Here is a 15,711-nt window from a genome sequence, read left to right as displayed (position 1 = left end):
ATTTTTTATTCTTATTATTTCGTAATGCCGTTTGTTATTTTTAATTATTTTAAAAGGCACTCATTATATCTAAACGCCCTTGAAATATCTATTTTAATTATTTATTCATTCATTTTTTTTTGTTGAGTTCCAGTGATTAATTATTAATTAACATAAATTAAATCATAATTATAATAATATTTATTATGGATATTAATTACAATTGGTCATGCTAATGCAAGTGGAGAAGGTAAAAAATTTCTACATTTTATAAATTAATTAAAACAATAATAATAATGAAAATAATATTTTAAATCAGTGATCAATTGTTGTCATGACTAATTATTTTTTATCCCGGCTCTATAATTAACGTATACTTAATTTTATCGTGAAAAATTATCCGCTATCGATTTAAGGCGGACTCGATCGAGAATTTTGTAAAAATTATGTACCTGAAGTTCGAAACGTTTTTTGCTTAGCGAAAAAAAAAAAATGCACAGTAAAAAATCTACTGGATGACTACATTTCCAAAATATTTCGCATATAGATGCTGATATGTCAGCCAAAAATCTTAGGCTACCCTCGAACGGAATTACGCCTTTCTCAGACAGTGCCCCCCACTTTTTGAAAATTTTCAATGAGTTTCAACTGTCATAAGCGTATCAAATTTTTATCAATTAATTAAAAAAAATTAAAGCATTACTTGAAAAAAGGACAACGTAGTCGTAATTTCGCCGATATATAGATCGCCGATATAACAAAAAATTATTTACACTTGACATCAATTAGTAGTTAAACGAAATTCGTTAAATAAATTTCAGTAAAATTGTCGTCAATTTTATAATTCGAATTTTTAAATTTGGTGGCTAAAATTTATTTAACAAATTTCGTTTAACTCCCAATTGATATCAACTGTAAGTAATTTTTTTTAAATTTTATATCTCAACGAAATTACGACTACGTTGTTCTTTCTTCAATTAAGGTTTTAATTTTTTTTTAATTAATTAATAAAATTTTAATACGGTTATGGCAGTTGAAAGTCATTGAATATTTTTAAAAAGTGGGGGGTACTGTCTGAGAATGCCCTTAAGGGGATACGCTACCGGACCTCTTTCTTACACTCAGAAAAATAAACGAGACTATCTTTGTTGCACTCGTTGAGTAAACGAGAATTTTAAAACAATTTTTCTCGGAGACGAATTAGAATTTTTGAAAATCCGAAATTTCTAGCCCTCTGTTATGGTTTAAAAAAACGCTAAAGACTCTCTATTTTAGGTTTCTAGTGTTTGTCCGTAAATTAAATTGAATTGAAAATCGGTTACCGTAAACCTTAAGCAGTCGAATTACATCAATTTTTTCTCATTTTCGTTCCACGGAAAACGTTCCAAACTTCCGGTACATTAAAAATTCAATTTCTTACGAGCCTTATTTTCATTTATTTATTTATCAACTATTACTCTATTTTTTTTTTTATTTAAAGTTAAGGCTACACTTTATACTTTCTTTTCTACTTATTTTTTTTTTTTACTGATCATTTTATGTCAAAATTGAAAAAAATTTCAATTCAATAAAATTTTCCATAACTAGAATAATTATTTTCATTTATATATATATTTATATTCATATAATTCATCTAAATATTAGAGTACTCAACAACAGTTCCTTGTTTTAATAAACTATTTACATCTTTCTAAATATACCCTCGTATTGCACGCGTTTAAAAAAACGGACAAGGGTCAAAAATTCATCAACTCAGCAAAGTCGGCTGTAGAAAATTTAAAAAATGATCTCCCGCCGACCGCCGACTCAATTATTTTTATCTTTAATCCTTAATTCTCTCTCAAATATACAAATATGTTTTCATATCATTCAATAAATTTAATCACTCAAGGGCTTTAAATAACAATTGATAATTTATTATAATTTTAATCCCTAATTAAAACCTCAGGTTTATTATTCTTGGCAATAAATAAAATTTAAATAGTTTACACTTACATTGATATGCATTTTTCTCATTATTATTCATTTTTTAAAATTATTACCTACGTAATTTAGTCTTTTTCAGGTCAAACCCTAAAAAATGTTTCGCGACGAAACTGGCCGGATACTTTTTCTAATTATTTTATTAAAACTCTGAATGATATGATTTTAATTGACAGTCGCCGCTGAGCAGAGTTACCGACATCACTCCTGTCACTAATTATCAATTTAAAACTAGGCCGATATATATAGAAATATTTATATTAAATATATACGTATATCACCATGAAAATACAGGTTTATGTATTTAGTATCGAACATTTAACAGCTTGAGTGTTGTAGTTTTTTTTTAATTTTTCCTCCAGATACATCAGCCTTTAAATTAACCTGCAATTAATTAATTATTAGTATTTGAATATATATTAATTATTAAGAAAAATCTCAGACAGTTTCCTCTCATATTTTTTTTTAAACTTCCCGCCATGACAATTGAAAATTAAACAAGAAAAAAAATAGAAATTATAAAAAAAAAAAACGTTTTAATGCTCAAATATTTGATTGAAAATCGAAAATTTAATTTTTTGACTTTTCAGTCGCCAAAATCTTTATGAAATTGAATTTTTTAGGTATTGATTTAATTTTTACCATAAATCCGCCAAAGAGTAGAACAAAATGAAAAAAAAAAAAATCTCGGATATCTTCATTTTTCGATTTTTTATAGCCAAAAAACAGGGGAGCCCCACTTCTATATAATAACCAAAAGAAGTTATTGGTTTCGATCTGACTTTCGAAAATCACATTTTCATCAGATCTAGGAAACTATTCTATTTCCGGAGGGACGTCCGGCCGCGTGTGTGTAAACTTTTTTTGTCCGACGATATTTTTTAAACGAATCAACTGATTTGGACGCATCTGACAACAATCGAACGGGCTCACCAAGACTTAGAACTGATTAGATTTTAGTCGATCGGTCTAGTAATTTACGAGTTATACAAAAAATAAAAAGTTTGAAAAATCCAAAAGTGCATGACTCTTAATGCTCGTTTGCAAAAAAAAGAAAAATGTACGATAAAAGTTTCAAGGAAAATTTTTTTTTTCTTTCTATTACACTAGAAATTTAAATTTCGCTCCGAAAAATAGTCAGATGTATTTTTTCGCGCAGGCGCGACTGGTGTGATGAAAGTATATGTAAAAAACATATGTAGATATACAAAATTAGTTGTTCTTTTTATTAATTATAATTAAACGAGGCCGAATTTGATGGCCATTTATGACACGATTCTTCTTTGGCCTTAAAATGATCTTTTAAAAAAAAATGTGATCCAAATAATGGCTTTTTTCTCGAGTTTTTGTGTCTGCGGATTCGGACACTTTTTCTACTGCTGGACGAAAAAAATTTTTTTTACATTTTGATGTTTTTTGTTATTTAATACATCAAATTAGTCTTTATAAGTAACAAAATTAATCCTTATTAAATTCTCTATCCGATGATGTGTAACTCGGTTAAGCTCCGTGGACTAACAAAAGTAAAATTTTAAAAATAATTTTTTTTAGTTGCATAACTCGTAAATCGCTCGACCGATTCGTTTCCAAGTTCGATCAAATCTAAGTCTCAACAATCTCTTGCGATTGCCACAGAGCGCGTACTTTTTTTCACTGAAACTTATGTTTTTTCGGTCCAATTGTTTTTTGACCTCGAAGAGCCCCAAGGTTTACCAACAATGACGCGCTCTGAGCTCAAAAACAGCGAGAAGTTTTGGAGCTGGCCCACGGGGTCTGTTATTTTAAAAATAACTTACAGTTGTGATAAATGGGTTCAGAAATTAAAATTGAATTTTACTTTAATATTGGCTCGAAAAAACAGTAATGATGAGGGCGCGCTATTTGAGATTAGTTTAAATGACAGCAAGTTACCAATTTTATTCAACAGCAAACCCGCATGTTTCTTCAACCGCTTGCGTAAGTTTGTCGAGCATTTTTTGGTAGCATGGATAACTCTGTGGTATGTCTATTCTATTGAAGCACGTGTGAGCTTTTGGTAAATTTTCACTAGGGGCGTCAACTGCGTGAATCGTAAATAGACGTGGTCCAGCTGCACCTGTTGATCCTGTTACAGATTCAATTTTTAGTGAATTTCATTATCTACTAAATTAAAAAAAAAAAAAAAAAGAAAAAAATACCTTGTAAAGCTTTGAATCCTTGTAAAGGAACCCGAGAACTTCCAGTGACAAATTGCAGTAACCTCGCGCGCATTTCTTCGCCGTAGGACTCGACAATTTGCCAGAACCATTTGACGACTGGTGTATCTGGCGTGCAGTGTTTCAGTCTCGTGTGCATTTTCCAATCATTTATATCAATACTACCGAGTCCTCCTATCACCAGTTCCAGCTCACGTTCGTCAAAAGGTCTCAGCAGCTGGGGTGGAATCAGCTCATGAAATCCTTTTTGTAAAGCCAAGAACTGCTGCTCAATTCCCCGCATAAATCGGTAGTTGACGTACAGCCTGACATACTCGCGTTTGTTTTCCTCAGTGACCGAAATATCCTTTCCCCCAGGTTTCAACTCGTGGTTCCTCAACACACCAAAGCTGCTGTGCTCGACAGAGAAGCTCGCGTCCAGGACTCCGTCGATGCTGTTCTCCAGCATCCACGTGAGACTACGATGCAGCTCAGGGTCCACGCCTTCGATGTCACTCAGAGTGATTCCTTTGTTCAGCAGCATCTTGTAGAAGGGCATCGTGAACCCGCCGTCTATATGGTGCCCGTGAAAGACCGCGATGCCTATTATCCTCCCGGCGAAGTGGAAGTACGAGAGATGCTCCGGGTTTATGCCCGAGTCGGGGTTTATTTGAAGTGTGTAATTGTCGTCTCGGGAGTACTGGAACAGACCGTACTGGGGATTTAGCATTTCATGTGACAGCAAGTAAAGCCATTCACGTGCGACTCCGCCGTAATCAAGACCTTCCTCGCCACGGAATTTAACCATCAATCTTTTCCGCATATCCTTAGGCCTCATCTTCATAATTATCCTGTACGACTCTTCAAATATTTCATTTCTCGAAACTTCAAGGCGGCAATGGCCACTCTGAGGTTGTAGAGCATTCAATTCAGCCCTAAGACATTTTAATTTAGCAACAAGGTCACGTTTATACTTGGGCAATAATTCACTCTCCATCAGTTCTTTCGGCAGATCCGAAATAGTCTGCGGGATGATATTTTGCGTCGTGCTTTCAACAGTAAATGAATTATTGTTTGTTGAATTAGATATTGTACGATTGCTCGGGTGATTTGTGTTCGCCGTGACGTTAACTGTCGAGGGTGTCGTGTTGGTTGTGGTGGTGGTCGCTGTGGTGGTGGTGCCCGTAGTTGACTCTGTGCCGACGTCATTTATTCTAGGCGGGACTACGGCATTGCTGGTATTTCCCGGCGGATTGTTTGTCACCGTTCCCCCATTGCTGTTGTGCTTCTTCAGCAGGCTGTTGATGATCTGAGTAGACAATCTCGGGTCTGTGAACTGCGTCGTCCTGTTATTGTGATCGACAAAGTAAACACGACCACTGGGAGTTTGCCGCATTTCCCATCCGCTTGGTAATGGACCCAGTTCTGTTGCCAGCTCGTTAGCCGGCAAATCCCGTGGAATCCGCGGATCGTGCCACGTTGACGCGCCACTTGGCACATGGTAGAAATAAACTTGTCCCTGCTGCGTTTGTCTCATTTCTGGGGACACATATCCATATTATACAGAATTAGTTTTTAGGTGATTTAAATATATTTACGCGCACGTTCGCACATGCACTAATGCGTTCAGTCAAAAGATAAAAGGGGAGAATAAAATTAATAAGAACAGAGATCATTAATTTAACACGTTCACTACATTACTGGGGATATTAATTACTTGTACTTTGTAATAGTCTGCTAAGAAATTCACTCATTCCAATTTAATTTTCTTTTTTTTTTTATAATAATTAATCACTCGAAATTTTATAAATATTAAAAACTTTACGATCCTGAAGTTAGCAGACAATTAAAAATTTTTTGATTTTTTTTTATCAATTAAATTCGAAGAAAAAAAAACTAAAAATATGCACATGTAGAAAATTTAAAAGACTACAAGTGCATTTTTTTTTAATATTTTTTTTCTCATAATTTATCGTTTTTTAAAAAATCAAAAAATTATTAGACGTCGGCTAATTTTAGTATCAGCAATAAAAAATTGCACGTGTAATTTTTAAATTTTCTGCAGGTGCATATTTTTATTTTTTATTTTTTTGTAATTGATTTGTTTGAAAAAAAAAAACAAATCCAAAAATTTTAAATTGTCTGCTAACTTCAGAATCATAAAAAAAATATAAATAATTTACCATAACCACGAGGAAGATCTGGAGGTTGATTATCATTTCTTCTTTCACCATTCGGCAGAACGCCATTGCGATTTCTATTCGGGCGACTCGGCCGTCTGGGTTGACCCTGGTTCTGACTTCTATCAGGTCTACTATTCAAATTGGCATTAGCATTTTGTTCGTCGCTGTTCCTGGAGGCTCTTCTGTCCCGTCCAGCGGAAGGTGGAGTCGCATTCCGTGCGTTCTGCTGCTGGTTTTGATTCTGAGTCTGGCTCTGGCTCTGATTCTGATTCTGACTCTGATTCTGAGTCGGAGTATTCCGCGGAGTGTTTTGCGTCGAGCTGTCGCGACTCGGGGTTCTGCTGGGAGTGCCATCGTTCCAAGACTCCTGGGTCCTGTTGTGCGGAGGACTGTCGGATTGGACATTAGAGGGCGACCCGCTGCTGCTGGGTGACGTCGGTTCGGAATTTGGCAGCGCCGGAGGTTCCGGTGTCGTCGGTATTATTGCATTAGGTCTGTGGCAATAATATTTTAATTATATTAATAGATACCGATTTGTCGTCAGTACCTAAAGTATATAATGTCAAGTGACGTCTACGTCTACGTCTACGTCTGATGTCTCATCTCTGATGTCAATAGCGACAGAATAAATCAGATTAAGTATGAAAAAGATGCTGGCGAATTGTTAAGAATAATTATACCTCGAGTTAGGACGGATCCATTGAGTAGTTCTTGTGTAGTGATTAACATAGTAAAGCCTCCCGCTCTCTGTTCTCCTCTCTTCCCATCCGTCAGGCAAATCATTTGGACAACTCAAATCACCGAGGACATCAACGACTGCGTTGTGGCCCACAGTATTACTCACAGCTCCATTATGTCCGTCTCGAGACAATAAAGATACCACTATCTGACCTTTAATTACGTCTGTGTCATCAGTGTGTGCTCTGCAGAGATCCAACCGCTGATCTATATACATCACATAAATAAATAAATAAATAAATAAATAAATTTATTTACGCTGACTTTCACTTTAGTATTGACTCATTGTAAAAATAAAAATTATTTTTTTTATTACGAAGCCTTTGTTTGTTTATTTACTCACAGCCAGTATCCTTGAGCCTCTGAATGGTATTTGATAAAATTCTAACGCATCCCAAAAATCCTCCGCCCTGTTTTTTATGAATCTTACGATGATTCCAAACGGAAATGGTGATTCCGTCATTCTTCCCGATGTATCTTTATATATATAAAATTATATTGTCATTGATTAAGAATGTTATATTATTGCACTTGTGCAATCTAGTATGGGTACACTGTAAAAAATTTTCGGAGTGAATGCGAATTAACCCTGATTAAAAACTCCGATTGGTTCCGATCTAAATCCGATAGACTCAATCGGAGTTTTTAATCAGGAAAATTCGGAGCAGATGACTGGTTATTTATTCAGTCTCCAGAGTGAAATTTACTCCAGAGGGTTTACTTAAATATTTAAACTCCGAATTGGAGTGAATGCGGATTTAAATAAAAACTAGATCCAAAATCACTCCGTATGCGATTTTTTGTAAAGACTCCGGAACTCCGAGTGAACTCGGATTTAAATAAAGTCCGTAATCACTCCCAATTTTTTTTACAGTGTAATTGTTATTGTAATTGATGATAATAATAAAATGAATGGCTTACAAATCATAATGCTGATTCCATTTAGGGTCTAGAGTAGCTTTGCAGGTGTCCGTGCTGTGACATTGACCAGAGCCATCAACAGTGACCTTGGCAAATGGATCAGGAAGGCCTTAAAACAAAAACAATAAATTATTTATAAACAATCAATCCGTTAATAATAAATGTTTATAAATATACTTACGGAATAAATCTTTTCTGGCCAAGTTGCGGGCACATAAAACTGTGAATAAAAAAAAATAATAATTTAAATAGGATGGTCTGATGTCTGTTATTATGCAGGTCTATTTAAGTTTAAGTGAATGAGTAAAAAAAAGTCTGGTTAATGAGGTAAAAGTGATATGCTGGCGAGTGCAGCAGGCGGGTGGACGTTAAATGAATAGACTTTAATGAACCCGTTGACGGAATTGGAGGAAATTAGTCTAGATGAGTGTGTGGTGAAATAATATGACCTCCATGCTCTCCCAGAGAGAGTCTTCTCACGGTGGGGTCATGCACAGAGATCTGCTCCGGCGATGCTGATGCCGTCCACTGACGTAGTTAATTATTGCGGACAAGTATTAATTTTTTCATGACAGCAGTCTAGCCAACACGTCCAGCTCCTGGCTCTTCAATAAACTCGACAGCGGACACCAACGGATGTCATTATCATCTGATTTTTTTTGTAAACTAGTCGAGGGTGACGTCTTCATTGTAATAAATATATGTTTTCTAGAGTACGCAGTTAAATATATGTATATATATCATATATATGTATTTGTATATGCGTTTTTGATGTAAGATTTAAAAATGACGAGTCTAATAATTAATTGTCGTGAATTGACGCCAGCAAGTGCTCAATAAAATGGCCTATTGTTAATAAACGTCAGTAAATTATATATATTTATATAAACAGGAGGCAATTGTGGATAATAGTAACGCTCGAGTAAGTTTGTATGAGTTTCGGTGGTTACGCTGAGGACATTAAAACTTTCACAGACTACTCAGACGGGGCACTGTATAACTAACATCAGCTTGCCACTTAATAATCACTCTATATATATGTATATGTATGTCTATATATATATATATATGTACATCCTTATATTAGTACAGTCTGTAATTTAAAAGAAAAATAATAAATTTAGGTATGGGTGTAGGCAGACTTACTGGTCAAACGTATTTTTGTTGCCCCGTTTCGCCTGCTACCTCCAGGATTCGACATTTTTAACGCACATTTAATATCACTGGACAACATACATCGGCATTTTGTAATTTAGTAAATAAAACTAACAGCTCGTCTATCCGTTTGTTCAGCTAAAGGTTCACACGCGCAACAAAACCTCACGCTCGATTTACTTTAGAGAACGAGAACGATAACGACTACGATTCTACTATCTGACAATCGATACTAAATTATATCGATTCTCACACTTTTTTATTACACTTTTTTATTTTATGTATCGAACCTAGCGGATTAAACTCGAAGCCCTCGTGCGCGCGCATTTAAAAAGTTCCGCGCTCCCGCGCTTTTTAAATCTCAATTTAAATTTTAATTTACGGTTACAAATAAATTTATATTAATAAATAAATCATTACAGAGTAATACTAAATGTAATTAAAAAATTATTTATCATAATTACATTTATTCTAATGACTAATTTAAAAAACAATCATTTGAAATCTTACGCGATTCAAATTTCCCGCGCGCACCGACGGATCTACTTTTGTTTGTTGTGTTTTTTTTTCTCGGCATTCTACAGCACATGGCTTCCAAAGTTATTATTCAATTTTCTCTACTTTTCTCTACAACAGTAATAATTAATTAAAATAAATCAAATAATCTGTTAATTAACGGGAGCAGTTTTTAGTATGACGTGATAATTAAATAATTTGTCGGTAAAAGTACGTATTCAAAAAGAACCTCGGGTTTTGTTTTGACCCTCTAACCTCTACTGGAACCGGTACCAAACGTTTTGCTTCGTATTATTAATTATATTATTACAGAATGGCCAGAATTTGTCCGCTGTGTCGAAAACTGGGGGAGATTAGAGAACTACAATCGGTGCCAATAAACGCCGAGGAATCTGTACTGTTGTGTCCTAATTTCAAGGTAATTATCATCATAATTACTGTCATGAAAGTTACTAATTATTTAAATAATTAAATTAATATATTTTGCAGTGCGTCTGGCCATTAGGTTACGAAGGATTTCAATTCGTACCCAGTCCTATGCCACATCTAGGACAAGTACCAACAGTAAAAGCAAGTAAATGTACTCCAGCAATACCCATTTCTACAGAGTTGTCGCTGTACACTCCGCCGGTGACACCAAGTGACACTCAAGACACCACGACAAATTTAAAAGGTTTATATTTTAATTATTATTTTAATTTAATTTAATAAGTATTTAAATTCAAATGCTAATGAGGTTTTAAATCCTCAGGTACAAGCACAGACTCATACGCGTCATCCCCGGGGGCTGTAACTAACAATCAAGTATCAGCAGACACTTCGCCGAGTATTTTTGACATCGACTCGCCGGAAAAAAACAGGAAACAAAGTCCGTTGTTGCAGAGCTGTGATAAAAAAACACTAGGAATAAGTAATGTAAGTGGAAGTAACGTCAGTAAGAATAAAAAAGTTCGCCCGAAGGTAGAGAGCATTGAGAGAGTAAATGTCAACATGTCTGATGTAAAAAGAATAAAATTGAATAGTAATTTAGTTGGTCCTGCTCAGCAGGGAGTTAGAATTTTGAAGAAAGTTGTCAAGAAGAAAGCCAACGTCTCTGCTGATGGAAAAATTAATAGTGTAAATAATTGTACGAATAAAAGGCCGATGCTGATGCCTTGTAATTATGATACTTCAAAACTGCCAAAGATAAACTCGGATGTTAATACTAGTAAATTAAGAACGTTGTTGGAGAAGGTGCAGGTTAAGGAGAGCAAAAATGATGAGGAAAAAAATTTTGCTGTAATTGAAAATTCGCAGGGAACTTGCAAGGATTTTTTGACACTTCCGTCTGGCAATTGCAATAATTCAGGTGCTGGTACACCGACAGTTATGGATGAAGATATTAATTTACAAAGTATTATTGACGATCTTGAGGCGAGTAATTCAGTGAGTCACCAAGTGACTGACGAAGATGACTGGATCAGCGCATTGGTTCTGTAAATAATTCGCTTTATTTTTTACGGCTGTTAAATAAACCAGCCAAGTTCGTTGATTAATAAAAAAGCGACTGGAGAGCTACTAATTATAGTTTATTAATGAATTAATTTTGTACAATCGTAGGCAATCATTTGTATTATCGTTTAGTTTTCACAATTAATTATCTAATTAGTATTTAAATACTGTACAAAATAGGCAAGTCGCGGACGGGCCGAGCGTAAAATTAAGCCACTAATTAAAGGAAAGATATTTTCACAATTAATTATACTTTGAAATTTCGTAGACTAGTACTTTTCTAATCATCTTATTACATGATTCATCACTATTATTGTTATTATTATTTAAACGTGAGTAAATAATTAAGCTATTGTTTCAGTGTACTGTAAAATAAGTTTAAAAATTTTTTGTTACATGGTTTTCATTACGAACAACAAAATTACAAGCAATTAAAATTTGTTTACTCTAAAATTTATCATTTAAATTAAATGACCAAATAAAAATAAATTTAATATTTCTATTTATTGTGCGTTTTATTTTTACTTTAAACTTCAGTAGATTTAGATACTGAATTTTCATAATTTTCTTTATCACGACTCTCATAATTATTATTATTATTATTTATATGAGAGTAAATCATTTAAGTATTTGTGCAGTGTACTGTAAAATGAATTTAAAAATTTTTTGTTACATGATTTTCATTACGAGTAACAAAATTACAAGCAATTAAAAATTTGTTTAAAATTTATCATTTAAATTAAATGACCAAATAAAAATAAATTTAATATTTCTATTTATTGTGCGTTTTATTTTTACTTTAAACTTCAGTAGATCTATATACTGAATTTTCATGATTTTCTTTATCACGACTCTCATAATTATTATTATTATTTATATGAGAGTAAATAATTTAAGTATTTGTGCAGTGTACTGTAAAATTAATTTAAAAATTTTTTGTTACACGATTTTCATTACGAGTAACAAAATTACAAGCAATTAAAAATTTGTTTGCTTTAAAATTGATCATTTAAATTAAATGACCAAATAAAAATAAATTTAATATTTTATTTATTCACAGAAATAAAATTATGGAAACGGTTCCCATAATTCTATAAAATTTTTTCCTATACTAACATAGGAATGTTCCCCATAATTATAGGAACAGTTCCTACAATTATGGGAATGCTAGCCATAACATTATAGGAATGGTTCCTATAATTATAGAAATGGTTCCTCTAATTTATAGAAATGGTTCCTATAATTATAAAAATGGTTCCTATAATTTATAGGAATTGTTCCTGTGATATATAGGAATGAACCCTTTATTTTATAGGAATCATTCCCATAAATTAAAGGAACCATTCCCATACCATTATGGCATAGCAAAAATTCCCATAATTTTCTTTCCATGTTGTGCGTTTTCTTTTTATTTTTATGATTTCATTTACTTTCAACTTCACTGGATTGGTCTACTGAATTTTCACAATTTTCTTCATCACGATTCTCATTATTATTATTAACACTTCCGGTATCTTTCAAATTTTTATCCGGATGTTTCCTCGAAAAATGTTTGGCTAAATTTCCTTTCTGAGTAAATTTCATGTTGCATTCACTGCAAGCAAAAGGTTTCTGTCCCGTGTGGATCATCACGTGCTGCTTCAAACTGTAGATCGAATAAAAAGCTTTGCTGCAAAATTCGCAAGTGTGAGGCCGCTCGAAAGTATGAAATCTTCTTACGTGACTAGCGACCTCGGAAAATTTTTTGAACCGCATACCGCAGAAGTCACATTGCCGGGCCTTTTTTCCTCCATGACCGGCCTTGTGGAGTCCCATCTCCACGGTGTCGGAGAAACTGCGGCCGCATATGTCGCAGACGAAAGGTTTCGCGCCTTTCTGATGGATCTTTTCGTGCTTCTTCTTGTTGGCGTTTTGAGAAAAATATTTTCCGCAGATATTACATTGATAAGGTTTGTCTCCAGTGTGGATCCTCTCGTGCTGCTGGACGGCCACCAGCTGAGCGAAGTTCTTACCGCAGAAATGGCACGTGAATGGTTTCTCTCCCGTGTGAATCCGCGAGTGTTTGTCGATGTCACTGGGGCGCATGAACGGTTTCCCGCAAGTTTTACATCTGTACGGCGGGTTCACGTGGAGTTTTTTGTGGAAATTCAAAGCCCCTACTTGGGAAAAACGTTTCCCGCAAGTCTCACACACATAAGGACGCTCGCCAGTATGGATCAAGAAGTGCCGCTTCATTAAACTTCGAGATGCGAAAGGTTTACTACATTCAGGACACGGATAATTATCTGGATATACTTTTCGCTTACGATAAATTCTTTTGGTCCGCACTTGTGGACTCGAATTTTTTTCTAGCGGTAAATCTGGATCTTTATTTTTATCTCTATCCAGATTTATTTCATCCCCCGATTCAAAGTATTCGTCATCAATTTTTTCAATAAAAATTTCTTCATCACCAGCTTCTGCTTTTACTTGATCAGTGTCTCCAGTTTCTTGACCAGTATCTTGATCCTCAGCCCCCGACTCAAAACCCTCAACTTTATCCTCACTATCACAATACTCTTCTTCAATGAACTCAACCTCATCAGCTGAATCCTTGGCCTCATTATTTTCGGTGTCCAAGATCTCCATAAATTCATAGTCTGAATACAACTCATCTCCATCCTTACAGTCGTCCTTTGAAGATTCGTGTCCACTCGCAAGATGTTTAGACCCGACACATTCAATACAGTGCTGAGCAGCTCCATTGTAGCTATCAAACACCGACTGGCAATAAAAACATTTGTATTCTTTCAGAATACTTTTTTTATTCTTTTCCAAAGCACAAGTTTGCGGTTCACTCTCCAGTGAATCGTAATTTACAGAATTGTCTACTTTTAGTTCAGACTCATCGACATGTTCAAAGTTATTACTCAAATATTCTTCATCGACGTGTTCATCTAAAACTTTTTCATCATTATAAATATTTTCTAAAACTACATCTGATTTTTTGACAGCCTCTTCGAAGCCGCTATCGATAAACTCTTCATCAACTACTTCCTCATCTTCATCTCCATCTTCACCTCCACCATCATCTCCATTAAAAATTATCTCTGGATCAGTAACTGCAAGTTCTGATACTTTGACCTCTTCAAAGCCACTATCGATAAACTCTTCGTCAATTACTTCCTCTTGTTCATCTTTTGCCTCAACTACTGGATTATTTACCAGAGAATAATTATTTTTATCAAGACATTCTTGTACTAATGAATTATACGTCTTCAGACATTTTTTACGGAAGTAATAGAACTTAGTTACCTCGTCTTTGCAAGGAATACAAACTTTGTTTGGCAATCCATCGCCGTCATACACCTAAAAAAAAATTTTCAGTCAGAAGACTTTTGAATTTACGATCCTGGTTAGCAGACATACAAATTTTCGGATTTTTTTTTTCAAGAAATAAATTGCAGAAAAAAAAAACTAAAAAAATGCACATGTAGAAAATTTAATGAACTATAGGTGCAATTTTATGATACTGAAGTCAGCCGACGTCTAATAATCTTTGGAATTGATTCAAAATTATGAATTATAAAAACAAAATATTTTATGATACTGAAGTTAGCAGACGTCTAATGATTTTTGGATTTTCTTTTAGATGGTAGATTTAAAAAAAAAAATATTAAAAAAAATTGCTCTTTTAGTTTTTGAAATTTTCTACATGTGCATATTTTTAGTTTTTATTTTTTTTTAATTGATTTGTTGAAAAAAAAAATCAGAAAATTTTCAATTGTCTGCTAACTTCAGGATCATGCAATTTTTCAAATATTTTTTTTTGTAGTTAATCGTTTTTAAAAAAATTCAAAAACTGTCAGACGTCAGCTGACTTCAGTACATTTGAATTTGAATTTTCGTAAACTAAATTTGACGTTTACTCACCGGGACTGACAAGCAGACCATAATTTTAGATGACAGAGGAGATTCATCCTGGTTTTCATCAGTATATTTATCAAATATATATGAATATTTATTTTCGTCGAGTTTTTTAAAACAGAGTCGACAATTATTATCAATTGTCTTTGTTTTTACCATAATTATTATTACTATATTGCTTAATTTACCTAAAAAACAAAATATCTGTACAGTAATAATGTGTAATTATTACATTTTTTATAATTTATAACCTACAAAAAATAACAATAATAATAAAGGCAAACATACATTTAAAAAAGTTTTTATTTAGTTTCTGAGAAAACTCTTTTTAAAATAAATATATAATATAAAATATATTAGTTACGATAATTTATTTCTGACCAGAAAAAAGTTAAATATTTAAAACACAATAAAATTCAATTTACGTCGGGTTAAATTACATGGGCGCAATTTTCTGCCGTTTAAAATTACCGCCAAATTGACATCTTGGTGCTGGCGCCATCACAGAAAATATTGAGGATCCTCATTGCGAAATTCATCCGTTTGGTGGCAACACTATAGCAAGTCTTATTGCGTTGCTATTTTAAATAGTTTATTACACACCTAGAAAGGAAAGTAGGATATTCTGAACACATGTGGAATCATCTATTCAAGTCGAAGACCTT

At 33.8% G+C, this 15,711-nt stretch overlaps 3 protein-coding genes across 3 annotated transcripts; 1 reads left to right on the top strand and 2 right to left on the bottom strand.

Moving 5' to 3' along the window:
- Positions 1-389: 389 nt before the first annotated feature.
- On the bottom strand, positions 390-9,337 carry LOC130666995 (E3 ubiquitin-protein ligase SMURF2). Its single transcript, XM_057468347.1, has 9 exons — positions 9,125-9,337; positions 8,160-8,198; positions 7,979-8,087; positions 7,401-7,534; positions 7,000-7,264; positions 6,320-6,813; positions 4,140-5,675; positions 3,874-4,066; positions 390-2,346 (listed from the first exon to the last, which is right to left on the bottom strand). The coding sequence occupies exons 1-8, from the start codon at positions 9,210-9,212 to the stop codon at positions 3,879-3,881; spliced, it is 2,853 nt and encodes a 950-aa protein (XP_057324330.1). The 5' UTR covers positions 9,213-9,337; the 3' UTR covers positions 390-2,346; positions 3,874-3,878.
- Positions 9,338-9,690: 353 nt separating this feature from the next.
- On the top strand, positions 9,691-11,640 carry LOC130667000 (uncharacterized). The gene is made up of 4 exons (XM_057468358.1): positions 9,691-9,859; positions 9,962-10,067; positions 10,139-10,322; positions 10,401-11,640. Exons 2-4 carry the CDS (start codon positions 9,963-9,965, stop codon positions 11,126-11,128), a joined length of 1,017 nt encoding a protein of 338 aa, XP_057324341.1. The 5' UTR covers positions 9,691-9,859; position 9,962; the 3' UTR covers positions 11,129-11,640.
- LOC130666997 (zinc finger protein 260-like) lies at positions 11,177-15,270 on the bottom strand. Its single transcript, XM_057468350.1, has 2 exons — positions 15,053-15,270; positions 11,177-14,488 (listed from the first exon to the last, which is right to left on the bottom strand). The coding sequence occupies exons 1-2, from the start codon at positions 15,203-15,205 to the stop codon at positions 12,563-12,565; spliced, it is 2,079 nt and encodes a 692-aa protein (XP_057324333.1). The 5' UTR covers positions 15,206-15,270; the 3' UTR covers positions 11,177-12,562.
- Between the last annotated feature and the right edge of the window lie 441 nt (positions 15,271-15,711).

The sequence above is a fragment of the Microplitis mediator genome, chromosome 4 (genome assembly GCF_029852145.1).
Source record: "Microplitis mediator isolate UGA2020A chromosome 4, iyMicMedi2.1, whole genome shotgun sequence".
Lineage (NCBI taxonomy): Eukaryota > Metazoa > Arthropoda > Insecta > Hymenoptera > Braconidae > Microplitis > Microplitis mediator.
Note: the sequence above shows the minus strand (reverse complement) of the source record. Positions and strands in the feature narration are given on the sequence as shown.